The 24852-nt window shown below is 52.7% G+C and overlaps 1 protein-coding gene across 1 annotated transcript in view; it reads right to left on the bottom strand.

The window, feature by feature from the left end:
- Nucleotides 1-24852, bottom strand: part of vash2 (vasohibin 2) — a 198134-nt gene that overhangs the window by 65177 nt on the left and 108105 nt on the right. Inside the window, exon 6 of the mRNA XM_038811273.1 lies at nt 14255-14370. Coding sequence (XP_038667201.1) covers nt 14255-14370 — 116 coding nt within the window. The remainder of the gene's footprint in view (nt 1-14254; nt 14371-24852) is intronic.

The raw sequence follows: 24852 nt of genomic DNA, 5'->3' as shown, positions 1-24852 counted from the left end.
CTGTCCTACATGTGACTCCAGGCCCATCAACAATGTGGTTAACTCTTAACTGCCCTCAGGGAAGGGGTAATAAGTGTTGGCCCAGCCAGCGAGGCCCACATCCTCTGAACTAATAAAAAATGGACTCCAATTATCCTTGAGCCCACTGGAATTTAACAGTAGCTCAGAGAGTAAAATGGGAGTCACACAGCTTTCCCATGACTCCTGAAAACCTCTCAGCCAATCCTGTGAGGTCAGCCAGCAGCTCACTGAGAGGGGTCCCTCATTGTCAGGCACTCATTCTGATTGAGGGACCCAGCATCAGGGAGGTAGAGTGCTGAAAAACCTCCCTGTCCTGGTCTCTGACCCCCTGCCCCCTTCACTCCTGCGGCACCCTCCCTGTAATCTTCATCCCACCCTGATTTGCGTACATCCAGCAGCCTAATGATGAAGTCTTTGGAGCCTTAACAGCAGCAGACAGCCACCGCTCCCTGTGGCACTGTTTTCGGTGGGTGGGATTTCCGTCCCTGTGGTCCTGAATCCCGGGGAAGGCCCAAGCCAATTGAGTAGCAACCTTAAATCAAGCTCTAAGACTTCTGTTTTATAGGCCTTAGGACATTAATAGACACGTTTAAAAACATTTTAAGTATTATTTCTTAATTTTCTAAGGAACTAACCACTGTGCATCAATGTTTTTAGTAAATGGTTTGTTGGTGTTATTTTAAGTTATTTAAAGTCAAGTAACTCCATCTGATAAAAATACATTTTTGAATAAACCTATTTTCAACTCTATTAATAAAACTGCACCAGGTTACCACTCCAAAAAAAATCAAGGAATATTTTTTGTTGCAATGAGATTTTTTAAAATTACGTTGCAAAATACTTTTCATCAGTTTGTCACCATAAAGAAAGGCAAGTGTCACCTGTGCGTGGCAACACAATCACCTTGAAGTCCCACTACATTCTCAGATGCACTATATTGCCGTTCCCGTATTATTACCGGCCTGAAATTTCCTACTTATTAGTGCTGTAGGAGCATCTTCCAACATGGATGATGGTGTTTGAAGAAGACGTCCACCATCACATTCTCAAGGACAACTTGGGCAGACAAGATATCACAGAATCAAAGAATTTACAGTGCAGAAGGACACCATTCGGCCCATCGAATCTGCACCGGCCCTTGGAAAGAGCACCCCATTTAAACCCACACTTCCAACCTATCCCCGTAACCCCATCGAACCTTTTTGGACACTAAGCACAATTTAGCATGGCCAATCCACCTAACCTGCACATCTTTGGGCTGTGGGAGGAAACCGGAGCACCCGGAGGAACCCCATGCAGACACAGAGAGAACATGCAGACTCCACACAGACTACAACCCAAGCTGGGAAGCGAACCTGGGGCCCTGGAGCTCTGAAGCAACTGTGCAAACCACTGTGCTGCCGTGCTACCCAACATGCCAACCTTGGTAGCAATGCCCACATCCCAACAATGAAGAAAGATAAATAGCTTAATTCCCAATGAATCCTGTTGCAGGGCCCTATAGAAATCCTTACAAATATTAAGGGCTGCTCTTCTATTGGCTTTGGGCTGAATTTTAACTGAAAGGAACAAGTTTGGATCGAATGAAGATTAAAGTGTCAAGGATCTGTTTCCATTCCCTCATTCCCCAGTGACCTTCTTGAGACCTCCAATTTTCCACCCACCTCCCTCCACCAAGCACTGATCGCACCCCTCTTGCCTCAGAAACTGTTTTTCCTCCTGGGATTGGCAGTCCCTACGATTGGTCCATGTGATCACCGCCGCTAAACAATAGCAACACACTGAAGCTGCCAAAACGAGAAATGTATGGAACTGAGATTAGGTTACATGAGTTCTACAAACCTTCTGGAGACACTATACAGGCGATCTTGCTCCAGGTAAGTTAATGCTGAAGTTTATGGAAATAATAAAATGAGAAATATTTCTGCTAAAATGTACCCAGTTCACCTTTAAAGATCAAAACAACTGCAACAATCAAAGTTAAAGAGCTGGAACATGTGGCAGAAACAGAAAGCTTGGTTAAGCACAGCAGCTCTTCATGGTAACTAGTACAGAAGTGTCCTATCTCCTTCTGTATAACCCCAGTCTCCTGCCCTCTAGTATATACCCTTTTAGCAGTCAAATAATTGAAAGCTTGTACTTGACTAGGTCAAAGAACTGATGCTATTGCACAATGTAGGATATTTTATGCAGCAAATGGATGGACTGAAACACGAGGAACTAGCTTTAAATAATTATGAGATATTAAGGACAAGAAAATTGTTAGATATATTTTGATTGTTCGCGCACCTGAAGGGGCTGGAGGCGGATGTGGCCGTGCTTCAGGAGACGCACCTGAAGGTGGCGGATCAGGTTCGATTGAGGAAGGGATGGGTAGGCCAGGTGTTTCATTCGGGGCTGGATGCAAAAAATCGGGGGGTGCCGATCCTGGTGGGGAAGAGGGTGTCGTTCGAGGCATCGAATGTGGTGGCAGACAGTGGCGGGAGGTATGTGATGGTGAGTGGCAAGCTGCAGGGGGAGCGGGTGGTGCTGGTTAATGTATACGCCCCGAATTGGGACGATGCAGGTTTCATGCGGCGCATGTTGGCCCGGATTCCAGATATGGAGGTGGGATCCTAATAATGGGGGGGGGGGATTTCAACACGGTGCTGGATCCGCCACTGGATCGATCTAGTTCCAGGACAGGTAGGAGGCCTGTGGCGGCTAAGGTGTTGAGGGGGTTTATGGACCAGATGGGAGGGGTGGATCCATGGAGGTTTGCGAGGCCGAGGGCCAGGGAATTTTCATACTTCTCCCATGTGCATAAGGCTTACTCCCGGATTGATTTTTTCGTTCTGAGTAGGGCGCTGATTGCGAGGGTGGAAGATGCTGAATGTTCGGCGATAGCCATTGCTGACCACACCCCGCATTGGGTGGACCTCGAGCTGGGGGAGGAGAGGGACCAGCGCCCACTTTGGCGCTTGGAGGTGGGGCTGCTAGCAGACGAGGGGGTGGGCGGGCGGGTCCGAGGATGTATCGAGAGGTATCTGGAGGCAAACGACAATGGGGAGGTCCGAGTGGGGACGGCCTGGGAGGCGCTGAAGGCGGTGGTTCGGGGAGAGTTGATCTCCATTCGAGTGTACCGGGAGAGAAGGGGGAGGAGCGAGAGGGAGAGATTGGTGGGGGAGATGGTGAGGGTGGACAGGAGATATGCAGAGGCCCCGGAGGAGGGATTGTTGCAGGAGCGGCGCAGCCTTCAGGCTGAGTTTGACTTGTTGACCACCAGAAAGTCGGAAGCTCAGTGGAGGAAGGCACAGGGTGCGGTGTATGAATATGGGGAGAAGGCGGGCAGGATGCTGGCACACCAGCTCCGTAAGCGGGTTGCGGCTAGGGAGATTGGTGGAGTTAAGGATTGGGGCGGAAATGTGGTGCGAAGAGGGGTAGACATCAATGCGGTCTTCAGGGACTTCTACGGGCAGCGCCGGCCCTAGGGTTGCTGGCGCCCCGGGCAAGCTGAACTTCGGCGCCCTTCGGGGGGGGGGGGGCCGGGGGGCCGAGGGGGGGGGCGGGGCCGGGGGCCGAGGGGGGGCGGGGCCGGGGGGGGCCGAGGCCGTGGGGGGGGGGGGCGAGGGGGGGGGCCGGGGGGGCCGAGGGGGGCGGGGCCGCGGGGGGCCGAGCCCGAGGCGGTGGGGGCCGAGGGGGGGGGGGGGCGGGGGGGCGGGGCCGAGCCCGAGGCGGGGGGGGGGCCGAGCCCGAGGCGGGGGGGGGCCGGGGCGGAGGCGGGGTGGGCGGGGCCGAGGCGGAGGCGGGGTGGGCGGGCCCGAGGCCCGAGGCGAGCCCGAGGCGGGCCCGAGGGGAGGGGGGCGGGGCCGAGGGGGGGGGGGCGGAGGGGGCCGCCCTGGGGGAGGGCGGCCACCGCGCATGCGCATTTGGCACCGGCCCAACTGCGCATGCGCGGGACCCGAGTCTGGCGCCCCCTAGCACATGACTGCCCGAGTTGCCGGTGCCTTGGGCCGGCCCTGTCTACGGGAAACTGTATCGGTCCATACCCACGGTGGAGGGGGGGATGGGGCGCTTTTTGGATCGGTTGAGATTCCCAAGGGTGGAGGAGGGACAGGTGGAGAGGCTGGGAGCGCCAGTTGAGCTGGAAGAGCTGGTTAAAGGGATAGGGAACATGCAGTCAGGGAAGGCGCCGGGGCCAGATGGGTTCCCGGTTGAATTTTATAAGATGTATGCAGACCTGTTGGGCCCCCTGTTGGTTAGGACCTTTAACGAGGCAAGGGAGGGGGGGGGCTTTGCCCCCGTCGATGTCTCGGGCGCTGATCTCCCTGATTTTTAAGCGGGACAAGGATCCCCAGCAGTGTGGGTCGTACAGGCCGATCTCACTCTTGAATGTGGACGCCAAGCTGTTGGCAAAGATCTTAGCCACGAGGATAGAGGACTGTGTGCCGCAGGTTATCCACGAGGATCAAACGGGGTTTGTGAGGGGAAGGCAGCTGAACACTAACATACGGAGGCTCTTGAATGTTATAATGATGCCGGCGGTAGAAGGGGAGGCAGAGATAGTGGTGGCACTGGACGCGGAGAAGGCCTTTGATAGGGTTGAGTGGGGGTACTTGTGGGAGGTGCTGGAAAGGTTCGGGTTTGGGGAGGGGTTTGTCAGTTGGGTGAGGCTGTTATATGAGGCCCCGATGGCGAGCGTGGCCACGAATAGGAGGAGGTCGGAGTATTTTCGGTTACACCGAGGGACGAGGCAGGGGTGTCCCTTGTCCCCCCTACTTTTTGCGCTGGCAATTGAACCCCTGGCTATGACGCTGAGGGAGTCAAGGAACTGGAGGGGGCTGGTGCGGGGTGGGGAGGAGCACCGAGTGTCGCTCTATGCGGATGACCTATTGTTGTTTGTGGCAGACCCGGTGGGGGGAATGCCGGAGGTGATGAGACTTCTCCGGGAATTTGGGGACTTTTCGGGGTACAAGCTCAACTTTGGGAAGAGCGAGCTGTTTGTGGTACACCCGGGGGACCAGGAGGGGGGGATTGGTAGGCTCCCATTGAAAGGGCGGACAGGAGCTTTAGGTACTTGAGGCTGCAGGTGGACAGGAGCTGGGGGGCCCTGCATAAGCTTAATCTTACAAGGCTGGTGGAGCAAATGGAGGAGGAGTTTAAGAGGTGGGACATGTTGCCGCTGTCTATGGCGGGTAGGGTGCAGTCAGTCAAGATGACGGTGCTTCCGAGATTTCTGTTCCTGTTTCAGTGCCTCCCCATCCTTATCCCGAAGGCCTTTTTCAGATGGGTTAACAGGAGCATTATGGGATTTGTGTGGGCACATGGGTTCCCGAGGGTGAGGAGGGTGTTCTTGGAGCGGGGCAGGGATAGGGTGGGCTGGCGCTGCCCAACCTCTGTTGGTACTATTGGGCTGCCAATGCAGCGATGGTGCGTAAGTGGGTGATGGAGGGGGAGGAGGCAGCATGGAAGAGGATGGAGATGGCGTCCTGTGTGGGCACAAGCCTGGAGGCGCTGGTGACGGCACCGCTGCCGTTCCCTCCAACGAGGTATACCACGAGCCAGGTGGTGGTGGCTACCCTCAAAATTTGGGAGCAATGGAGGCGGCACAGGGGGGAGGTGGGGGCCTCGATGGGATCCCCGATACGGGGGAACCACCGGTTTGTTCCGGGGAGAATTGATGGCGGGTTCCTGAGTTGGCACAGGGCAGGTATCAGGAGGTTGGGGGACCTGTTTATAGACGGGAAATTTGCGAGCCTGGGTGAGCTGGAGAGGACGTTCGGGCTCCCCCCGGGGAACGCCTTTCGGTACATGCAGGTGAGGGCGTTTGTCAGGCGGCAGGTGGCGGGGTTCCCTCTGCTGCTGCCGCGTGGGGTCCAGGACAGGGTGCTCTCGGGGGTGTGGGTTGGGGAGGGGAGGATCTCGGCGGCGTACCAAGTGATGCAGGAGATGGACGAGGCCTCGGTTGAGGAGTTGAAGGGTAAATGGAAGGAGGAGCTGGGTGAGGAGATTGAGGAGGGGACGTGGGCGGACGCCCTGGGGATGGTGAACTCCTCCTCTTCTTGTGCGAGGCTTGGCGTCATACAGTTTAAGGTGCTGCACAGGGCTCACATGACCGGGACAAGGATGAGCCGGTTTTTTGGGAGTGAGGACAGGTTTATTAGGTGCTCTGGGAGCCCAGCAAATTATGGCCATATGTTCTGGGCATGTCCAGCGCTAGGGGAAATTTTGGAAGGGCGTGGCAGGGACGTTGTCGAGGGTGGTAGGATCCAGGGTCAATCCGGGCTGGGGGTTCGCAGTATTTGGGGTTGCGGAGGAGCCGGGGGGAGTGCAGGAGGCGAAAGAGGCCGGTGTTCTGGCCTTTGCGTCCCTGGTAGCCCGGCGGAGGATTCTCCTTCAGTGGAAGGACGCGAGGCCCCCAAGCGTGGAGGCCTGGGTTAACGACATGGCGGGGTTTCTCAAGCTAGAGAAGGTGAAATTTGCCCCAAGGGGATCAGTGCTGGGGTTTTTCAGGAGGTGGCAGCCATTCCTGGACTTCCTGGCAGAACAATAGAAACAGGCCAGCAGCAGCAGCAACCCGGGGGGGAGGGGGAGAGGGGGAAAGGGGGGGAGGGAGGGGGGATGTTTTGTTGTTTTGTACTAAAGGGACGGGCATAGTTGTTCTGTGCCAATGCCGGGCATTACTTCATTTCCTCTTCTGTGTATACGCGGTGGGGGGGGGGGGGTTCAGTCCTGTCTATTGAAGGGACGGGCAGATGTTTTGGGGAATGATGGGCGTTAGTTCAGCTCTACCGCTGTGTGTGTGCGGGGGGGGGGGGGGGGGGGGGGGTGACTGTTCTTTCTGTTCTTTGTTTTTTTTTAAATCTGTCTTTTTGTTCTTGATATTATGGAAAAACTTGAATAAAAATTATTTTTAAAAATATATATATTTTGATTGTTATCATTTGAAATCCAAATAGAATTTAAAAATCTATATTAAGCATTCTTCATCCCTTTACTGTTTGTATTTATTCCTCATCCAGGATGTTTCCTTCCTTTCTTTTTCTGATTTTTTTTCTTCTTAAACCTCCTCTTCTGAAATCTGTGGGGGTTAAATTGGATAGTCCTAAAAATGGGCACAGAGATTGTAATGTATGATTGCCAGCACCCATTTGGCGTAATGCAGGCTGTGGGCCAGCTTCTTACTGTCTGCTCATTGGAAGGAAGTGCAGGATTCCCCTACGGTTACCCCCCCCCCCCCCCCCCCCTCTCAAACAGATATACACACTTTGGATATTGTTGGGGGGTGGGGGAATGGCTGCTCAGGAGAAAGCAGCAACAGCCAAGTTCATGGCATCACATGTCGCTCTGCTGCAAAGAAGGGGAGGAAAACAAGCAGCAGGGCTTGTTATTGGTATTAGGGGATCCAATAATAAGGAGTACAGACAGGCACTTCTGTAGACACAACAGGGATCTAGAATGGTCGGTTGTCTTCCTGTGACAGGGTCAAGGATGTCACAGAGCGGCTGCAAGGCATTCTGGAGAGGCAACCGACATTCATTGGTCATGATACACATATATGCCAATGACATGGGTAAATAAAGGGGTGAGGATCTGCAACCTGAATATAGGAAGTTAGGAGATAAATTAAAATGCAGGACCTCAAATGTAGTAATCTCAGGATTACTCCCAGTGCGCTAGCGAGAGCAGGAATAGGTGGATAGATCTGATGAATGTGTGGCTGCAAAATGGTGTACCAGAGAGGGATTTAGATTCTTGAGGCATTGGACCGGTTCTGGGGAAGGTGGAACCTGTACAAACCAGATGGGTTGCACCTGGGCAGAGCTGGGACCATTTTCCTCGGGAGGGGGTGCGGGGGGGGATTTTGCTAGTTCAATTGGGGAGATTACAAACGAGTACGGTGTATAGGAATCCAAGGATAGGCTTCGATGGATCAGGTTCGGATAAGGAAATGGGAGATAGAGCATTAATTAGTGATGTAGCCAGTGACTTGAAATGACAAAAGAAATGAGGGTTAAAAAGCACCCGGCAAAGGAAATTAAAGAGGGGATGATATACTAAACGGATTAATAAATGAGGCTTTATGAGTTGAGTTTAGCAATAAAAATGGGCAGTCACATTATGAGGAATATACGGCAGAAAACAATGTAAGGGGCATTGAGGGTGACAAATTCATGTACTGTGTCCAGGAAATGTTTTGAAACAATACGTGATTAGTCTTGGGAAATTAAGATAGGCAAGAAGTGTTTGAGGGGGTGGACGATGTCACTGAGTGATATGGGAGGGGCTCCACAAGCCACGTTTATATCTTTTGGTCCTGCCCAAAGCTAGAAAGGTTTTGAAATTCAGCACAATCTTGGGGGTCTTGCACATGGATGTGGAGCCCGGTTCCCTCGAACCCATTTTCGGGATGTCGGACTGGCCCGAGTTGCAGGTGGGTCTGTGGACGGATGTTTTAACCTTTGCCACGTGGATCGCTCATAGACGGGTCCTGTTAGGGTGGAGGTCAGTCTCTCTACCCAGTACCTCGGCGTGGCGGGGGGCCCTGCTAGAGTTTTTGACCCTGGAGAAGGTGACGTTTGAGCTGAGGGGGAGAAGGAGGGGTTCTACAATTCTTGGGGTTTGTTTATTGTGTACTTTTGGGAATTGGCTGCCATTGATTGCTGAGGATGGGAGGGGGTGGGTTTGGGGGAGACATTTTTTATATTATTGGGGCTGTTCTGTTTGTGGGGTTTTTTTTGTATGGTGAAAATGATGAAAATATGGCGAATAAAAATATATATTTTTTAAATGGATTGGACAATTTGCAGACGACACAAAAATTGTACGTGTAGTGGATAGTGTAGAAGAGAGCAGTAAGCTTCGAAATTATATAGATGGATTGGTGGAGTGGGCAGGAAAGTGGCAGCTGGTGTTCAACTCAGATAAGTATGAGGTAATGCATTTAGGGACGAAAGGGAAAATGCTGGAAAATCTAAGCAAGTCTGGCAGCATCTGTAGGGAGAGAAAAGAGCTAACGTTTCGAGTCCGATGATTCTTTGTCAAAGTTAGCTCTTTTCTCTCCCTACAGATTCTGCCAGACTTGCTGAGATTTTCCAGCATTTTCCCTTTCGTTTCAGATCCCAGCATCCGCCGTAATTTGCTTTTATATAATGCATTTAGGGAGATCAAAGAGTAAAAAGGAATACAGAATAAATGGGAATATACTGAGAGGGGTATGTGAAGTGAGAGAGCTTGGTGTGCAAGTGCACAGGTCTCCAGCAATACAGGTTACTAAGGTTGTAATGAAGGCATATGGAATCTTTCTTTGGCAGAGGTATAGAATAAGGATATAAGTCACAACTAGAGTATTGAACAAAGAACAAAGAAAAGTACAGCACAGGAACAGACCCTTCGGCCCTCCAAGCCTGCACCGACCATGCTGCCTGTCTAACCCAAAACCACCTACACTTCCAGGGTCCGTATCCCTCTATTCCCATCCTATTCATGTATTTGTCAAGATGCCCCTTAAACGTCTTACTGAAATCCATGTAGACAACATCCGCTACCCTATCTTCATCAATCAGCTTTGTCACTTCCTCGAAAACTCGATAAAGTTAGTGAGACACAACCTCCCCTTCACAAAACCATGCTGCCTCTCACTGATATGTCCATTTGCTTCCAAATGAGAGTAACTCCTGTCTCAAGAATTCTCTCCAATAATTTCCCCACACTGACGTAAGGCTCACCGGCCTGTAATTTCTTGGATTATCCTTGCTACCCTTCTTAAACAAAGGAACAACATTAACTATTCTCTAGTCCTCTGGGACTTCACCTGTAGCCAGTGAGGATACAAAGATTTCTGTCAAGACCCCAGAAATTTCCTCCTTGCCTTCCTCAGTATTCTGGATTAGATCCCATCAGGCTCTGGGGACTTATCTACCTTAATGTTTTTCAAGACGCCTAACAGTTCCTTTTTGATCTCAATGTGACCCAGACTATCTACACACCCTTCCCCAGACTCATCATGTACTATGTCCTTCTCTTTGGTGAATGCTGATGCAAAGTACTCATTCAGTATTTTGCCCATTTCCCCTGGTTCCACACTTAGATTCCCTCTCCTGCCCTTGAGTGGGTCAACCCTTTCCTTGGCTACCCTGTTGCTCTTTATATACATGTAAAAAGCCTTGGGATTTTCCTTAACCTGTTTGCCAATGACTTTGCATAACCCCTTTTAGCCCTCCTGACTCCTTGCAGCTCCTTCCTACTTTCCTTGTATTCCACACAGGCTTCATCTGTTCCCAGCCTTCTAGCCCTTACAAATACTTCCTTTTTCTTTTGGGCAAATAGCCCTAGTTATCCAAGGTTCCCAAAACTTGCAATACATATCATCTTCCTCACAAGAACATGCCGGTCCTGAATTCCTATCGACTGACATTTGAAAGCCTCCCACATGCCAGATGTTGATTTACCCTCAAACATCCACCCCCAATCTTCAGTTCCTGCCGAATATTTTTATAATTAGCCTTCCCCAATTTAGCACTTTCACCCAAGGATTACTGTTATCTTTATTGGGCAGAGTTCTGGTTACCAGTTACAGGAAGGACATAATTGCTCTGGAGAAAGTGCAGAGGTGATTTACTAGAATGTTGCCAGGGCTGGAGAGTTGCAGTTACAAGGAGAGATTGGATGGATTAGGGTTGTTTTCCTGGCAACAGATATGGCTGAAGGGTGACGTGATTGAGGTATACAAAATTATGAGGGGTAGAGATAGAGTAGCCAGGATGAACCTGTTTCGCTTGGCAGAGAGTTTAAAAATCAGGGTTAATAGATTCAAGCTAAGTGGCAGCAGGACTAGAGGGGACATTTACATAGAGGGCGGTGGGTGTCTGGAATTTTCTTGTATTGGTGGTGGAGGCACTTTTTAAAAACTACCTGGATCTGCACCATAAATGCTGTAAACTGCAGGACTATTGGCCTTGTGCAGGAAGATAGGACTAGAAAGGGCACCTGGGTGCCTCAGAGATGGCATTGACAATGTGGGTCGAATGATCCCCCTCTGTGGTGATCTTTCTATGGTTCTATAGAATCTAACTTACAAGAGACTGGAGATTGACTTATCGTGAAAGAGAGTGAACAACTCCAGGTCTTGATGCTCAGCAAAGGGGGTCCAGGTGAAGGAGGTGCGATCTCTTGTATCCTCAGAGGGCCAAGAGGTCCTCCAAACACATTGGAAAGGTAATGGGAACAGAGAGTGCAGGGGTCAATGGCAGGAGAAAAGTCTTAAGGAACTGTATGCAAGCCATGATAAGTTTAATGGCCTCACACAAATGGTCAAGGACTATGAATGCCATGACCAAGAAAGCACAGCAGCACCTATACTTCCTCAGGAAACTAAGGAAATTTGGCATGTCTACATTGACTCTTAACAATTTTAATAGATGCACCATAGAAAGTGTCCTATCTGGCTGTATCACAGCCTGGTATTGCAACTGCTCGGACCAAGACCGAAAGAACCAACAGAGAGTCGTTAACACAGCCCAGTCCATCACACAAAACCGCCTCCTATCCATTGACTCTGTCTACACCTCCCGCTACCTGGGGAAAGCGGGCAGCATAATCAAAGACCCCTCCCACCTGGAGTATTCTCTCTTCCAACTTCTCCCATCAGGCAGGAGATACGAAGGTCTGAGAACGTGCACTAACAGGTTCAAAAACAGTGGGCTGGATTTTCCGTTTCAGCGGCTAAGTGCCGGCTCGAATGGTGAATCCGTGGGAGGTTTACGTGGAAAAAATCGCTGCCAACCCCTCACGGATTCTGGACCGATGAGGGGTTAGCATCGGTGCCGGGTGAAACTCCTGGCTCCCGTGCCGAAAATGCCCAGAGAATGGCCAGGTCTCTGGCCGCGCATGCGCATGGCTGACGACCTTCAGCGGTCGCATCGTACAACGTGGCGCCGGCTGTGTGCAGACCCGACCCGCATCCAACACCCTACAGACCACCCCCTGGCCACCCCACACCAGGACCCCAGCCCTCGGAGAAGCCCCTCTCCCGGCCAGCGGCATGGATCCCGGCCAAGTGTGCCGGCGCTGGACACAGTCCGCAGCTGCCACGCCAGGTTCCCGACCATTGACACCACACGTGTCCTGCGCCGTCGGGAACTCGCTCCATCGGGGGAGGAGCATCGTGGGCTGATGACACGTCAACGTCGTTGCAACAGTGTGCAACACAATGACGCATTTCCGAGGGGGGGGGGGGGGGGAGCATGGCTGACCAGTGTCAAACTGGCGCTGGCCCCGATTTGGGCACCGGAGTCGATTCTCCGCCCGATCGCCAATTACAATATAGGTGTCAGGCAACGGATGATACCGCCCAGCTTTTTCACCGCTGTTACCAGACTCCTAAATTACCCTCTTATGGACTGAACTGATCTCTTCACACATCTTCTCTCCGGATTAGTACTGTATTCCAAATGTTGCACCCATTGTCTGTATTTATGTATTTACATTGTATACTTATGCATATCCTATATCTTTTCATATGTGGAACGATCTGTCTAGAATGTGCGCAAAACAATACTTTTCACCGTACATCGGTATACTTGAGAATAAGTCAAGTTCAATTCAATTGAATCCTGCCAATTGTAAGCACGAGTCTCAACCACTGATCAATTCACCACACCCCGGTCATTCACCTATCAACAATCAATATCAATCAGGACTCAAACCAAACATCATTGCCTTCCTTAACCCTCACACACTGAACACTGCTGCAAACCTCATGCCACATCTCACACTTTGCAGCTATTCAGCCACAATGGCCACCTCGCACATCAATGTCGCACTCACTGACACGCTACCCTGCCTCTTGTAGGAAAGGTGGTGCACAGCAGGAGGCAGCAGCAACTAACTGGAAGGGACAAGTGCACTTACATCTTCTGAACCTCATGAAGAAGGGCCATTAAGGGAAGGGTGAATACTGAGTCCGTGGCCACCAGATGGACTGAATCCACTGAAGTCAATGGTATCCCATATCGAATACTTCCTTCTCACATTCCACCTCCCCTTCATCCAAACATTTATTTTGCTTTACAAGCTGCTGATGGTGTATTTTCTTTATTCTGCAATCATAATCTTACCCTTTTCCTTTTTTCCTTTCAGATAACTAAGAACTGTAACATACCCAGGAGTGGAGGAAGAACAGAAAGACTGTGATGGAGAAGATACATCATCACACAATGTGATGCTAGCAGCCACCAGTTTAGTTATGATATTGCTCGTAACTTAGAGAATAGCATAGATATCACTGCGGTCAAACATTGAGCACACGTCCACTGCATCCATGGTAAAGGCAAGGATAGTGTAGGCTCCAGCTCCCTGGAGGGCAATGTCCCACACAAGTTCTGCAGCAGAGGACCTGGATGAGGACTTCAATGGGTCAAGCTACAGAAAAAAGCTGTTGATGCACACACCAAAACGCCTAGGCTTTGAAACATCTGCCAGAAAGCCTGCCACCGAATTCAGAATCCAGCACCAATTTGACACAGAGCTTTGTGCAGAGCTTGAAGCCCAGCCGTTCCGGCATTGATGTCGTGTCCAACTCCATCAGCTCACGTGTCGGACCAACCAACCAGGATGCAGGGTCTGGTAACTGACGTTTCAGTTTCCATCGCAGCATAAACAGCAGCCAACCAACATCTGAAGGCTGCAGTGGAAGTTCATACCACTGTCCTAATGACTGTGGATACCACTGTTCAAAGGGATTTGCAGGTTAACAGAGAATGGTGCCCTCCAACAGATCATTAGGATTGTTGAGTGACACTGGCTCTATGCTGTGGCAATTTCAGGCAATATAACAATTAAATTAAACTTTCATCCTTAAAGGCTTTATCTATCTAGAACTAACTTTGGCAATCATTATCGAATAGAAAAACTGCTGCTTGCCAGACATTGTGATATTATGGTGCAATAAACATTATCAGGGAATAGAGGAAAAATACGATTGATAATCATTGACTATAACAACATACTACAATACATGTATATTTGCATATACTCATACATTACTTCATTGAACTATCTCTGGCCTAAATGAACTATAGGAATTTGGTGAACACCTGGAAGATAAAAGAAACAAAAGACCTCAAAATTCTGCTGTGCACAATACTGCAGACTGCTTTATATTGATGTGCAACAATATGAAAGAATGTGTAATTCCATTACTGGAGCTGGTCCATCTCAGATACAACCCATCATCTAAAAGCAAATGACTTACGATTTATCTCTTCGGTTAAGTCGTCTCTGAGGGCTCATCTGCCGACGACGTGGTGATAAGGATTTTCCCCTTTGTCGTTCTTTAACTGGAGACTGGGAACCTGAGGTTTTTATAATCTAGTTCCAAATAAGAAATCAAATAAGAATAATAATATTAGTGCTCGATAAAATGTGACAGCTTATCTATTGTATGCAAAATGTTTTCATCAAGACCACTAAACAAATCAGCTTTTAATGGCAGGTTGATTCATAAACTATAAACAAAGGGGCTGGTTTAGCACACTGGGCTAAATCGCTGGCTTTTAAAGCAGACCAAGGCAGGCCAGCAGCACGGTTCAATTCCTGTACCAACCTCCCCGAACAGGTGCCGGAATGCGGCAACTAGGGACTTTTCACAGTAACTTCATTTGAAGCTAACTTGTGACAATAAGCGATTTTCATTTTATTTCATTTCATTTCTCATCTCGTCTATAAAAAGACGCTGAGTAAGACGTGCTTTTTTTTCCAAATTCAATAATGTTCTGAACATTTGGCAAATCAGTATCAGAGAAAAATGGGATCCTCGGGGCAAATAATCTTCTCTCCTCAATCATACACCCCAGTTTAATGTGACAATCCAGTCCCCATTTGGGCTAAATTATAAAGTTTTGATTATAGAAAATATACTTTCAAAGCTCAACTTCATCTCCTTACAAAATTGCAGGCATAGGTGAGATTTACCAGCTGCATTGCCTCCAAAAAGCAGTGTGGCACAGTTGGTAGATGCCAGGAGTTCCCTCTTCTGGGATCTACCTGGCTTGCCATGCCTCATGAGAACTAACACGATCTCGTGAGATGTCGTGATGTGAATCCCGCCCATTGTGGGTGCGATCACTTTCTGGCAAATCTGCATATTCGAGTGAGACAGCTAGTGTCACTCTGATATGCATTCCCGGACCTAACCAAGGTGCGGCATCTAACCCCCTAGCCTTGGTGACCTCGGGCGTGTGCCGTTCTGTACTGGTTGCCACAAACGGGGACCTGACGGAACAGCAATGTGGGGGTGTCCCAGGGTATTGAAGGCCCCCAGGTGCTTGCCCTATGGGCAGCCACCCTGACAGTGTCACCTGTGTGCCAGCCTGGCACTGCCAAGGTGCCCAGGTGGCATTGGTGGTGGTGCGCTGCCAGGGTGCAAGGCTGGCACTGCCAAGGTGCCAAGCTGACATTTTTCTTGCGATAAAGATCGGGACCAGGGGTGCCCTGCGCAGGTGCAGGGGGGGATGTGAGGGTTAGGTGAGCAGCCCCTTATAGGTGACGAGGCTTGGGAGTGGGGAAGGGGTTTGGGGGCGGGTCATTGTAGAATGGCATCCTGATCTCTCACTGCACTGCGGAGCTCTTGCCAGGGGATCAGGCCCAGGGGTGCCCTGCCCTTATAAGGTTGGGGGGGGGGGGGGGGGGGGGCACGGTGGGGAGGTGCTCGAGGACCCCCCAGCCAGAGTGTGGGGGGAGGTTGTCTGGGGGTTGCGTTGGGAGAATCAGGGGATCAGGGAGCCACGATCCTCAGTGCAGGAAATGAAGGTAAGTGCTGCCTCGGCAAGCCCTCCCCGCTGAGGCCTTAAAAAGAAGCAGGGTAGGGTCCAGTGCTACAAGCGTCAGGAAACGTCCCACTAAACCCAGCCACAACGGGACTCTGGTTTTATCATTAAATCGTGCCCACAACATTAAACTCAACTTAGGGTTAGAAAAATTGATGCCTTTTCCTTAAATTAAATAAAATGTAACTATAAATTAAATCACATATTAAAATTGGAATACTAGTAAAATTGCAAGATTAAAACTACAATATACACCACCAATGCTTCATCAAATTGTGTGCTCATCGGTTCATAGAATTTACAGTTGAGGGGGTTTCATGCAGGAAAATATATACATATGATACAAAACAGCTTTGAGATTTTTAGGAGGGACAGTAAAAGGATCCGGGTTTATTTGAGAGGCTAACAGCTTGGAAGTAAATTAAATGTAGCAGTCTGAGATTCGGGGGAACCATCACAATGTAAACATAATACTTTCACAGTTATATTTATATAAATTTAAATTTACTTTATGTGATCAAATTCAATAAATCAAACCATGTTATGATTAACCATTTTTACACTACTTTTAGTATTGTATAAAGTGAAATCTGGACAGATCTTCAGAATATTTGTAGCTTGTTACAGTGAAACCATCTGGGCAAGCCAATCCGTTTGCAAGTTTCCCAAGTGAGAGACAATCCCTTGGGCAATTCTGTCTTTCGTAATCAGGAATAGGCACAGCTCCATCCATCTTGTATCTTTACAGCTATTTTAGGTGTTCATTCCCTAAGGCCTTCTGCTCTCTTAGCACTGTTATAAATACATTTCTACAATCTAATGTGTTAACTGACACACATAATAGATTGCAGTGAAAATGTTCCACTCTAAAAAATATAGCAATTTGGAAAATCAAAAATACCATAAAATATAGATCTATTAAGCTAAAAATCTTCATTATTTATCACGCAATCATAGAATGGTTACAGCACAGACACATTAGGTGGGAACCCAAAGTATGGTCTACGGTGGGAAGTGAGGCGCGATTCCCGCTGGATGGATCAGCATGGTCCAGATTTCAATACACTTAGGAATTGTTTTGGAGTCAGAGGGGGGGCGGGATTCTCCGACACCCCGCCGTGTCCCGAATTCTCCGGCACCGGAGAATCGGCGGGGGCGGGAATCGCTCCTCACCGGTCGGTGTGCCCCCACCTGCGATTCTCTGGCCCACAATGGGCCGGAGTCCCGCCGCTGTTATGCTTCTCCCGCCGGCGTGGATCAAACCACCTACCTTACCGGCGGGAGCAGGCTCCGAGGTCCTGCGGGGGGCGCGGGACGATCTGGCCCCGGGGGGTGCCCCCACGGTGACCTGGCCCGCGATCGGGGCCCACCGATCGGCGGGCGGGCCTGTGCCGTGGAGGCACTCTTTTCCTTCCGCCTTCACCATAGTCTTCACCATGGCGGAGGCGGAAGTGACCCCTTCCCCTGCGCATGCGCGGGGATGACATCAGCAGCCGCTGACGCTCAGGCACATGCGCGGACTTCCACCGGCCGGCGAAGTCCCTTCGGCCCCGGCTGGCGTGGCGCCAAAGGCCTTGCACGCCAGCCGGCGGAGCGCCAACCACTCCGGCGCAGGCCTAGCCCCTCAATGTTAGGGCTTGGCCCCTAAAGGTGCGGAGACGTCAGCACCTTTGGGGTGGCCCGACCGCGGAGTGGTTCACGCCACTCCATCACGCCGGGACCCCCCGCCCCGCCGGGTGGGGGAGAATCCCGGCCGTGATTTGCACCCTGTGAGCCAAATAGGCCGGAAAGGCTAGTTGCTCAAAGATCGGGGATCCCCCCCACCCCCCTATCGCTGGCAATACCCCCCCCCCACCAAATCGCTGGGGCTACCTCCAATCTGGCACGGTCTTCCACCAATCACGGCAAAGACACCCACCCCATTGAGCAACACCAAGTGATGAGGTCTCCAAAGTCCCCCCCCTCTTCAGAACCACCTCCCATTTAGGGCCTCTGATGCGCTATCAATTAGAGACGAGAGTAGAGTGTAATCGAGGCTTTATTACGCAGAGATGTGTGGCCTCCCGCAGCTGCTGCCAAAATGGCTGCAGCTTGGAGACCCCACAGATTTATACTCCGCCTACTGGGCGGAGCCAGCAGGCAGGGATCTACCCCCGTAGCTGTAGTACAGGAGCCTTACCGTAATACCCTCGTATGCAATATATATACAACAGTGGTGACTACCACATTCACCCCGTTATAAAAAGACTGCAGCGGGGGTGGTGGAAGACTATTTACATGCAGATGTTTAACATTTTACGGAAAGTTTACAAATTCAGACGATCGGGCGCCTTGATCCTTCGTTGCAAGCGCCGCAGTCCCAGTGGCTATGCAGACATCGGTTCGGTCGCCGGTGAGTCTGGGAGCGTGTCGACCTCATCTTCATCCCCGGGTGGGACCAAGGGGAGGACGGATCATCCTGAGGCGGGGGCTGTGGTGAGATGCGCTGGGAGGAGGGCGGGTGGCACCGGGGCAAGGGGGGGGGGGTGTGGGGACCCAGTTGGCGCCAGGTCCCTGAGGGAGACTGTGTCTTGGCGGCTGTCGGGGTACGCCACGTAGGCGCACTGCGGGCACGCGTCAAGTAGCTGTACCCTCTCGACCAACGGGTCCGCCTTGTGGAGCCACACATGCTTGCGGAGGAGAACGGGTCATAGAGCTGCCAGCCACGTTGAGAGCGAAACCCCGGAGGTGAACTTCCTGGGGAAGGCAAAGAGACGGTCATGGGGGGTTTTGTTAGTCACAGTGCAAAGGAGCGACCGAATGGAGTGAAGGGCGTCAGGGAGGACCTCCTGCCAGAGGGAGGCTGGGAGATTCCTGGACCGTAGGGCCAGCTGGACGGCCTTTCAGACCGTCCCATTCTCCCGCTCCCCGGGGATTGTAGCTGGTCGTCCTGCTTGTGGCAATGCCCTGGTTCAGCAGTTACTGGCACAGCTCGTTGCTCACAAACGAGGATCCCCGGTCGCTGTGGAGGTAGGCGGGGAAACCAAACAGAGCGAAGCTGGTGTTAAGGGCTTTGATGATGGTGGCAGACACCATGTCGGGGCATGGGACGACGAAGGGGAATCTGGAGTATTCGTCGACCACGTTAAGAAAGTACGTGTTTCGGTCGGTGGAGGGGAGGGGCCCTTTGAAATCCACGTTTAGGCTTTCAAAGGGGTGGGCGGCCTTCACCAGGCGCGCACGGTCTGGCCAGTAGAAGTGTGGTTTACACTCCGTGCAGACATGGCAGTCTCTGGTGATAGCCCTGACCTCCTCGATGGAGTAGGGCAGATTGCGGGCCTTTATGAAGTGAAAAAACGGGTGACCCCTGGGTGACAGAGATCGTCGTGCAGGGTCCGGAGTCGGTCCACTTGTGCGCTGGCACATGTACCTCGGGATAGGGCATCGGGGGGCTCGTCAAAATCTCATAATTGTAGGTGGAGAGCTCGATCCTCCACCACACGATCTTATCGTTTTTGATCTTGCCCCACTGTGTGTTGTTGAACATGAAGGCAACCAACTGTTGGTCAATGAGGAGAGTGTATCTCCAACCAGCCAGGTAATGCCTCCAATGTCGCACAGCTTCTACTATGGCTTGGGCCTCCTTCTCGAAGGAGGAGTGCTGGATTTCTGAGGCATGGAGGGTGCGTGAAAAGAATGCCACTGGTCTGCCTGCCTGGTTGAGGGTGGCGGCCAGAGCGACGTCTGATGCATCGCTCTCGACTTGGAAGGGGAGCGTCTTGTCGACCGCGTGCATCGCGGCCGTGGTGATGTCGGCCTTGATACAGTCGAAGGCCTGGTGAGCCTCGGCCGTCAGTGGGAAAACGGTGGAGTGAATGAGTGGACGGGCCTTGTCCGCATAGTTAGAGACCCACTGGGCGTAGTACGAGAAGAACCCCAGGCATCGTTTGAGGGCCTTGAGGCAGTGGGGAAGGGGGAGTTCCATGAGGGGGCGCATGCGATCGAGGTCGGGCCCTAGAACTCCATTGTGAACCACATAGCCAAGGATGGCTAATCGGTTAGTGCTGAACACGCACTTCTCCTTGTTGTAGGTTAGGTTAAGGAGTTTGGCGGTGTGGAGGAATTTGGAAAGGTTAGCGTCGTGGTCCTGCTGGTCGTGGCCGTAGATGGTGACATTATCCAGGTACGGGAAGGTGGCCCGCAGTACATACCAGTCAACCATTCGGTCCATCTCCCGTTGGAAGACCGAGACCCCGTTAGTGATGCCGAATGGAACCCTAAGGAAATGGTAAAGGCGGCCGTCCGCTTCAAATGCGGTGCACGGACGGTCCACCTTGCGACTGGGGAGCTGGTGGTAGGCAGATTTCAGGTCCACTGTAGAGAAGACCCGGTACTGTGCAATCTGATTGGCCATATCAGATATGCGAGGGAGGGGGTACGCGTCGAGCTGCCTGTACCGATTGATGGTCTGACTGGAGTCAATGACCATCCTGTTTTTCTCCCCAGTTTTTACCACTACCACTTGGGCTCTCCCGGGGCTGTTACTGGCCTCGATAATACCTTCCTGTAGCAGCCGTTGGACCTCAGACCTGATGAAGGTCCGGTCCTGGGCACTGTACCATCTGCTCCTGGTGGCGACAGGTTTGCAATCCGGAGTGAGGTTCGCAAATAGGGAAGGTGGGTCGACCTTAAAGGTTGTGAGACCGCAGACAGTAAGGGGTGGTAGGGGCCCGCCAAATTTCAGGGTTAGTCTCTGGAGGTTGCACTGGAAGGCCAGGCCGAGTAGCATGGCAGCACAGAGGTTGGGGAGGACGTAGAGGCGGAAGCCGCTGAACTCTATGCCCTGGATGGTGAGGGTGGCAGTGCAGTACCCCCGGATTGCCACAGAGTGGGATCTGAGGGCCAGGGAGATTCTCTGGTTAATGGGGTGTACCGCGAGGGAGCAGCGCCTTACTGTATCGGGGTGGATGAAGCTCTCAGAGCCCCGGAGTCCTGAAGGCATGATGTCCTGTGCCCATCGACCTTCACTGTCGTCGACGCGGTCGCGATGTTGTGCGGTTGGGACTGGTCGATCGTGATGGAGGCGAGACACGGCTGGTGTTGGAAGGCTCCTGGCTGGTCGGTGGCGGTTGCAGGCGATGAGCGGCCCGATGAGGTCCCCGACGAGCAGGGGACCTGGGGTGAGGAAGATGGTGGCATCCATGGGGGCGCATGTGGTGGGCAGCGTTAAAGATGGCGGCGCCCACGGGCCGCACGTGTCCTGAGGCAAGCAAAATGGCGGTGCCCACAGGCCGCACGTGGGTGATGCTGGGACAATAGCGGCGATCGAGCGGGCCTGGCACACAGCAGCGAAATGTCCTTTCTTCCCGCAGGCCTTGCAGAGCGCGCTCTGCGCCGGGCAGCGCTGCCGGGGGTGTTTTGTCTGTCCGCAGAAGTAGCACTTGGGTCCCCCGGGGTTGGTTGGCTACCATGCGGCACAGGCTTGGGGTTGACTCGGGGCGGTCGCTGGTGGGGTCCACGATGGAGTGTTCACTGGAGGGTCCATGATGCCCAGGAGGGGTTGGCCGTGCTGTCGGGGGCGTACGCCTGTACATTGCGGGAGGCAACTGTGAGTGAGATTGCGAGTTTCTTGGTCGCCGCGAGGTCGAGGGTAGCCCCTTCTAAGAGGCGCTGGTGGGTGTAAGCTGATCCTATGCCCTTAACGAAAGCGTCTCCAATTAGAAGTTCAGAATGTTCAACGGCCGAAACGGCCTGGCAATCGCAATCCCTCGCCAGGTCGTGCAGGGCACGCCAGAAATCTTCCACAGACTCACCGGGGAATTGATGCCGCGTGGACAGGAGGTGCCTGGCGTAGATTTTGTTGGTCTGCTGAGTGTAGTTCTCCTTCCGTAGCGCCATGGCCTCTGCGTATGTCGGCGCATCCCGGATGAGGGGAAAGATATCGGAGCTCAGCCGTGTGTACAGGATCTGGAGCATCTGTGCCTCTGAGAGTGGTTCTGTCGCAGACGTGCCAGGATGTATGCTTCAAAGCAAGCTAGAGAATGTGCGAAGGCCGACTTGGCGTTGTCTGCTTGAGGGTGTAGCTGCAGCCAATCAGGCTTGATGCGGAGATCCATCGTCGTAAAATCTCTGCGTAATAAATTGATGCACTATCAATTACGACGAGACGAGAGTAGAGTGTAATCGTGTCTTTATTACGCAGAGATGTGTAGCCTCCCACAGCTGCTGCCGAAATGGCTACAGCTCGGAGATCCCACACATTTATACTCCACCTACTGGGCGGAGCCAGGAGGCAGGGATCTACCCCCTTACCTGTAGTACAAGAGCCTTACCGTATAACCTCATATGCGATATATATACAACAGTGGTGACTACCACAGCCTCCCACCTCAGTCCTCCCCTGCAGGCCCCACCCTTGGCAGTGCCCGGTGGGTGTGGTCATCACGCCAAGCCAGAGAATTCAACAGTGGCTGTGGGAAAGTATTCATTGAGGAATTCTTGCACTTCGATGTCTGAGTGGTGACAGCTGCTTTTATGTTGGAAAGGTTCCTCCAGTGCAGGCGTGCTGTTCAGGCATCAGAGGTTGAAAAAGATTTGGTCTAAAAATAAAGCACTCAGGCAGAGCACCTGTTCTTTCTCGGAAGCACTTCAGAGTAGGAAAAAAACACTGTGAAAGAAAAGCAATGAGCTCCATAGCTCAGTGGGTAGAGTGCTGGTCTCGTAAATCAGTGAAAAAAAAGCAGTCAAACAGCACATCTGGTGAGAATTGCGCTGGGCGCTGGGCGCAAAGCAGCCAGAGAATCGCCCCCCTTGTGTCTGAACTGGCTTGCCGAAGGAGCAGTTCACCTAATGCCACTTCCCCAGCTTTCTCCCCGTAGTCTTGCACATTTTTCCATTTCAGGTAAGTAGCAACAGGAACTCCAGGCAACCATCAGTGGATAACAACAACAGACAGTTAGAGGCAAAGGGTTGGATTCTCCATTATTGGGACTATATCCCCACGCCGGTGTCAAAATGGTGGGGCACGATTCTCCGCACCCCACGCCGGGGGGGGAGAATCATGGGAGGGCCGGGAGAATCACGCCACGCCGCCCTGGCATCCCCTGCGATTCTCCCACCCCACCCCCCCCCCCCCCAAAAATGGCGTGTCGTGTTTTGCGACAGGCCGCTCGGAGAATCGCCGCTCGCCGTTTCTCACAGCGACCGGCGATTCTCCGGCCCGGATGGGCCGAGCGGCCTGCCGAATCGGACCGGTTCACGGCGGCGCCAACCACACCTGGTCGCTGCACTCTTTTCCCTCCGCCGCCTCGCAAAATCAAGCCGCCATGTCTTGCGGGGCAGCGGAGGGAAGACGGCAACCACACATGCGCAGGTTGGCGCCGGCCAACCTGCGCATGGGAGGCTGACGTCACTTAGACGCAAGCGTCAAGGCCGGGCGCTCGGAATTCACACGCCGCCCATCCTAGCCCCCCCCCCCAGGGGGTGAGGAGCGGCCTCCGACGCTGGAGCGAAACACTCCAGGTTTCACTCCGGCGTCGGCTGTTTGTCTCCCGATGGGAGAATTCCGCCCGTTGAGCTTTACTCCTGAAAATCTGGGGAAAAAGGGACACGAGTTCCATACCCGACAGGGGGCTAGCAGGGACCAGGAGTAAATCTTGCAGGTTTTGCTGCAGATACGGGCCCCCGCACTTCCGGGTCGGAGGTCGCGCATGCGCACTGCGGCGGCCGCCAGAGGCCGCACCATGCTCCATGGCGGACTCGGACTGCAGAGCCAGACCCAAAAAAGAGAACCCACGATCGGCCGCGCGCTTGACTTTCAACCCCTGCACAAGCACTCTCTGGCCGCCTATATGCCCCCCCCCCCCCCCCGGCCTCCGCTTTGCCCTGATAGGCTGGGTCTCATGTGGTCTCCAAGGTTTGCTGAGGCCTCAGTCGGGGAGGTCACATGACCCCCGATGTTCGCCGCAACATCCTCCCCCCTAAGGTCTACGAGCTCCTCCCCCCAAGTGCTGGAGATCTCAATAGCTCAGTCTATCCGCGCCACGCAGATCGGCGAGCCCCCTGCGGCGATTCTCCGGCCCACGATGGGTCGAAGTCCCGCCGCTCAGAGGCCTCTCCCGCACCGTGGTTTCAACCACCTCTGGTGGCGGCAGGATTGGCGGCGCGGGCGGGCCCCTGTGGTCCCCTTGGGGGGGGGGGGGTGCGGGGCGATCGGACACCGGGGGGGGCCCCATGGTGGCCAGGCCCGCGATCGGGGCCCACCAATAGGTGGGCGGGCCAGTGCCGTGGAGGCACTCTTTTTCTTCCGCCGCCGCCACGGCCTCCACCATGGCGGAGGCGGAAGAAAATCCCCCTACCGCGCATGCGTCGTTGGTGACGTCAGCGACAGCTGCCGTTCCAGCACATGCGTGAACCGGCGAAGGCCTTTCAGCCAGCCCCGACGCCGGCCGGCGGGCGTCAAAGGCTGTTGGCGCCGGCTTTGGCGCCAGTTGGCGTGGCCAATCCGTTTGATGACACATGGTAAGGTGCTGATTTTATGTGCCTGATTCCATTGAAAGATGTAAACCGATGGAGTTTCATACTGTAACCCATTGTCCGAAACGAGGGCCACATGTATTCCATGGACACAAAAACACAGGCACAAGCGTTCGATGGTCGCAAAAGATGTAGTGGTCCACATCTGGCACAAATCCATCCATTTCGAGTGGGTGTCTACCAACAAAAGGAACATGGGCCACATCAAAGGCCCCACAAAGTCGACATGTACCCTCACCCACGGAGTACCGGGCCATTCCTAGAGGTGCAGAGGGGAGGCAGCAAGCAAGTTCAACTATTCTTGACACTGGTCGCGATGCTCGACCATGCCAGTGATTTCGGCATCGATGCTGGGCCACCACACGTAGCTCCGTGCCAACATCTTCATTTTAGTTATGCCCGGGTAGGCATTATGCAACTCCTCCAATAACAGAATAGTACCCTTCATTTTATATTACCACTCTGCATTCTTCCTACCAAGATGAATCACTTCACACTTGTCTGCATTTTT

The sequence above is a fragment of the Scyliorhinus canicula genome, chromosome 1, assembly GCF_902713615.1.
Source record: "Scyliorhinus canicula chromosome 1, sScyCan1.1, whole genome shotgun sequence".
NCBI classification, from domain to species: domain Eukaryota; kingdom Metazoa; phylum Chordata; class Chondrichthyes; order Carcharhiniformes; family Scyliorhinidae; genus Scyliorhinus; species Scyliorhinus canicula.
Note: the sequence above shows the minus strand (reverse complement) of the source record. Positions and strands in the feature narration are given on the sequence as shown.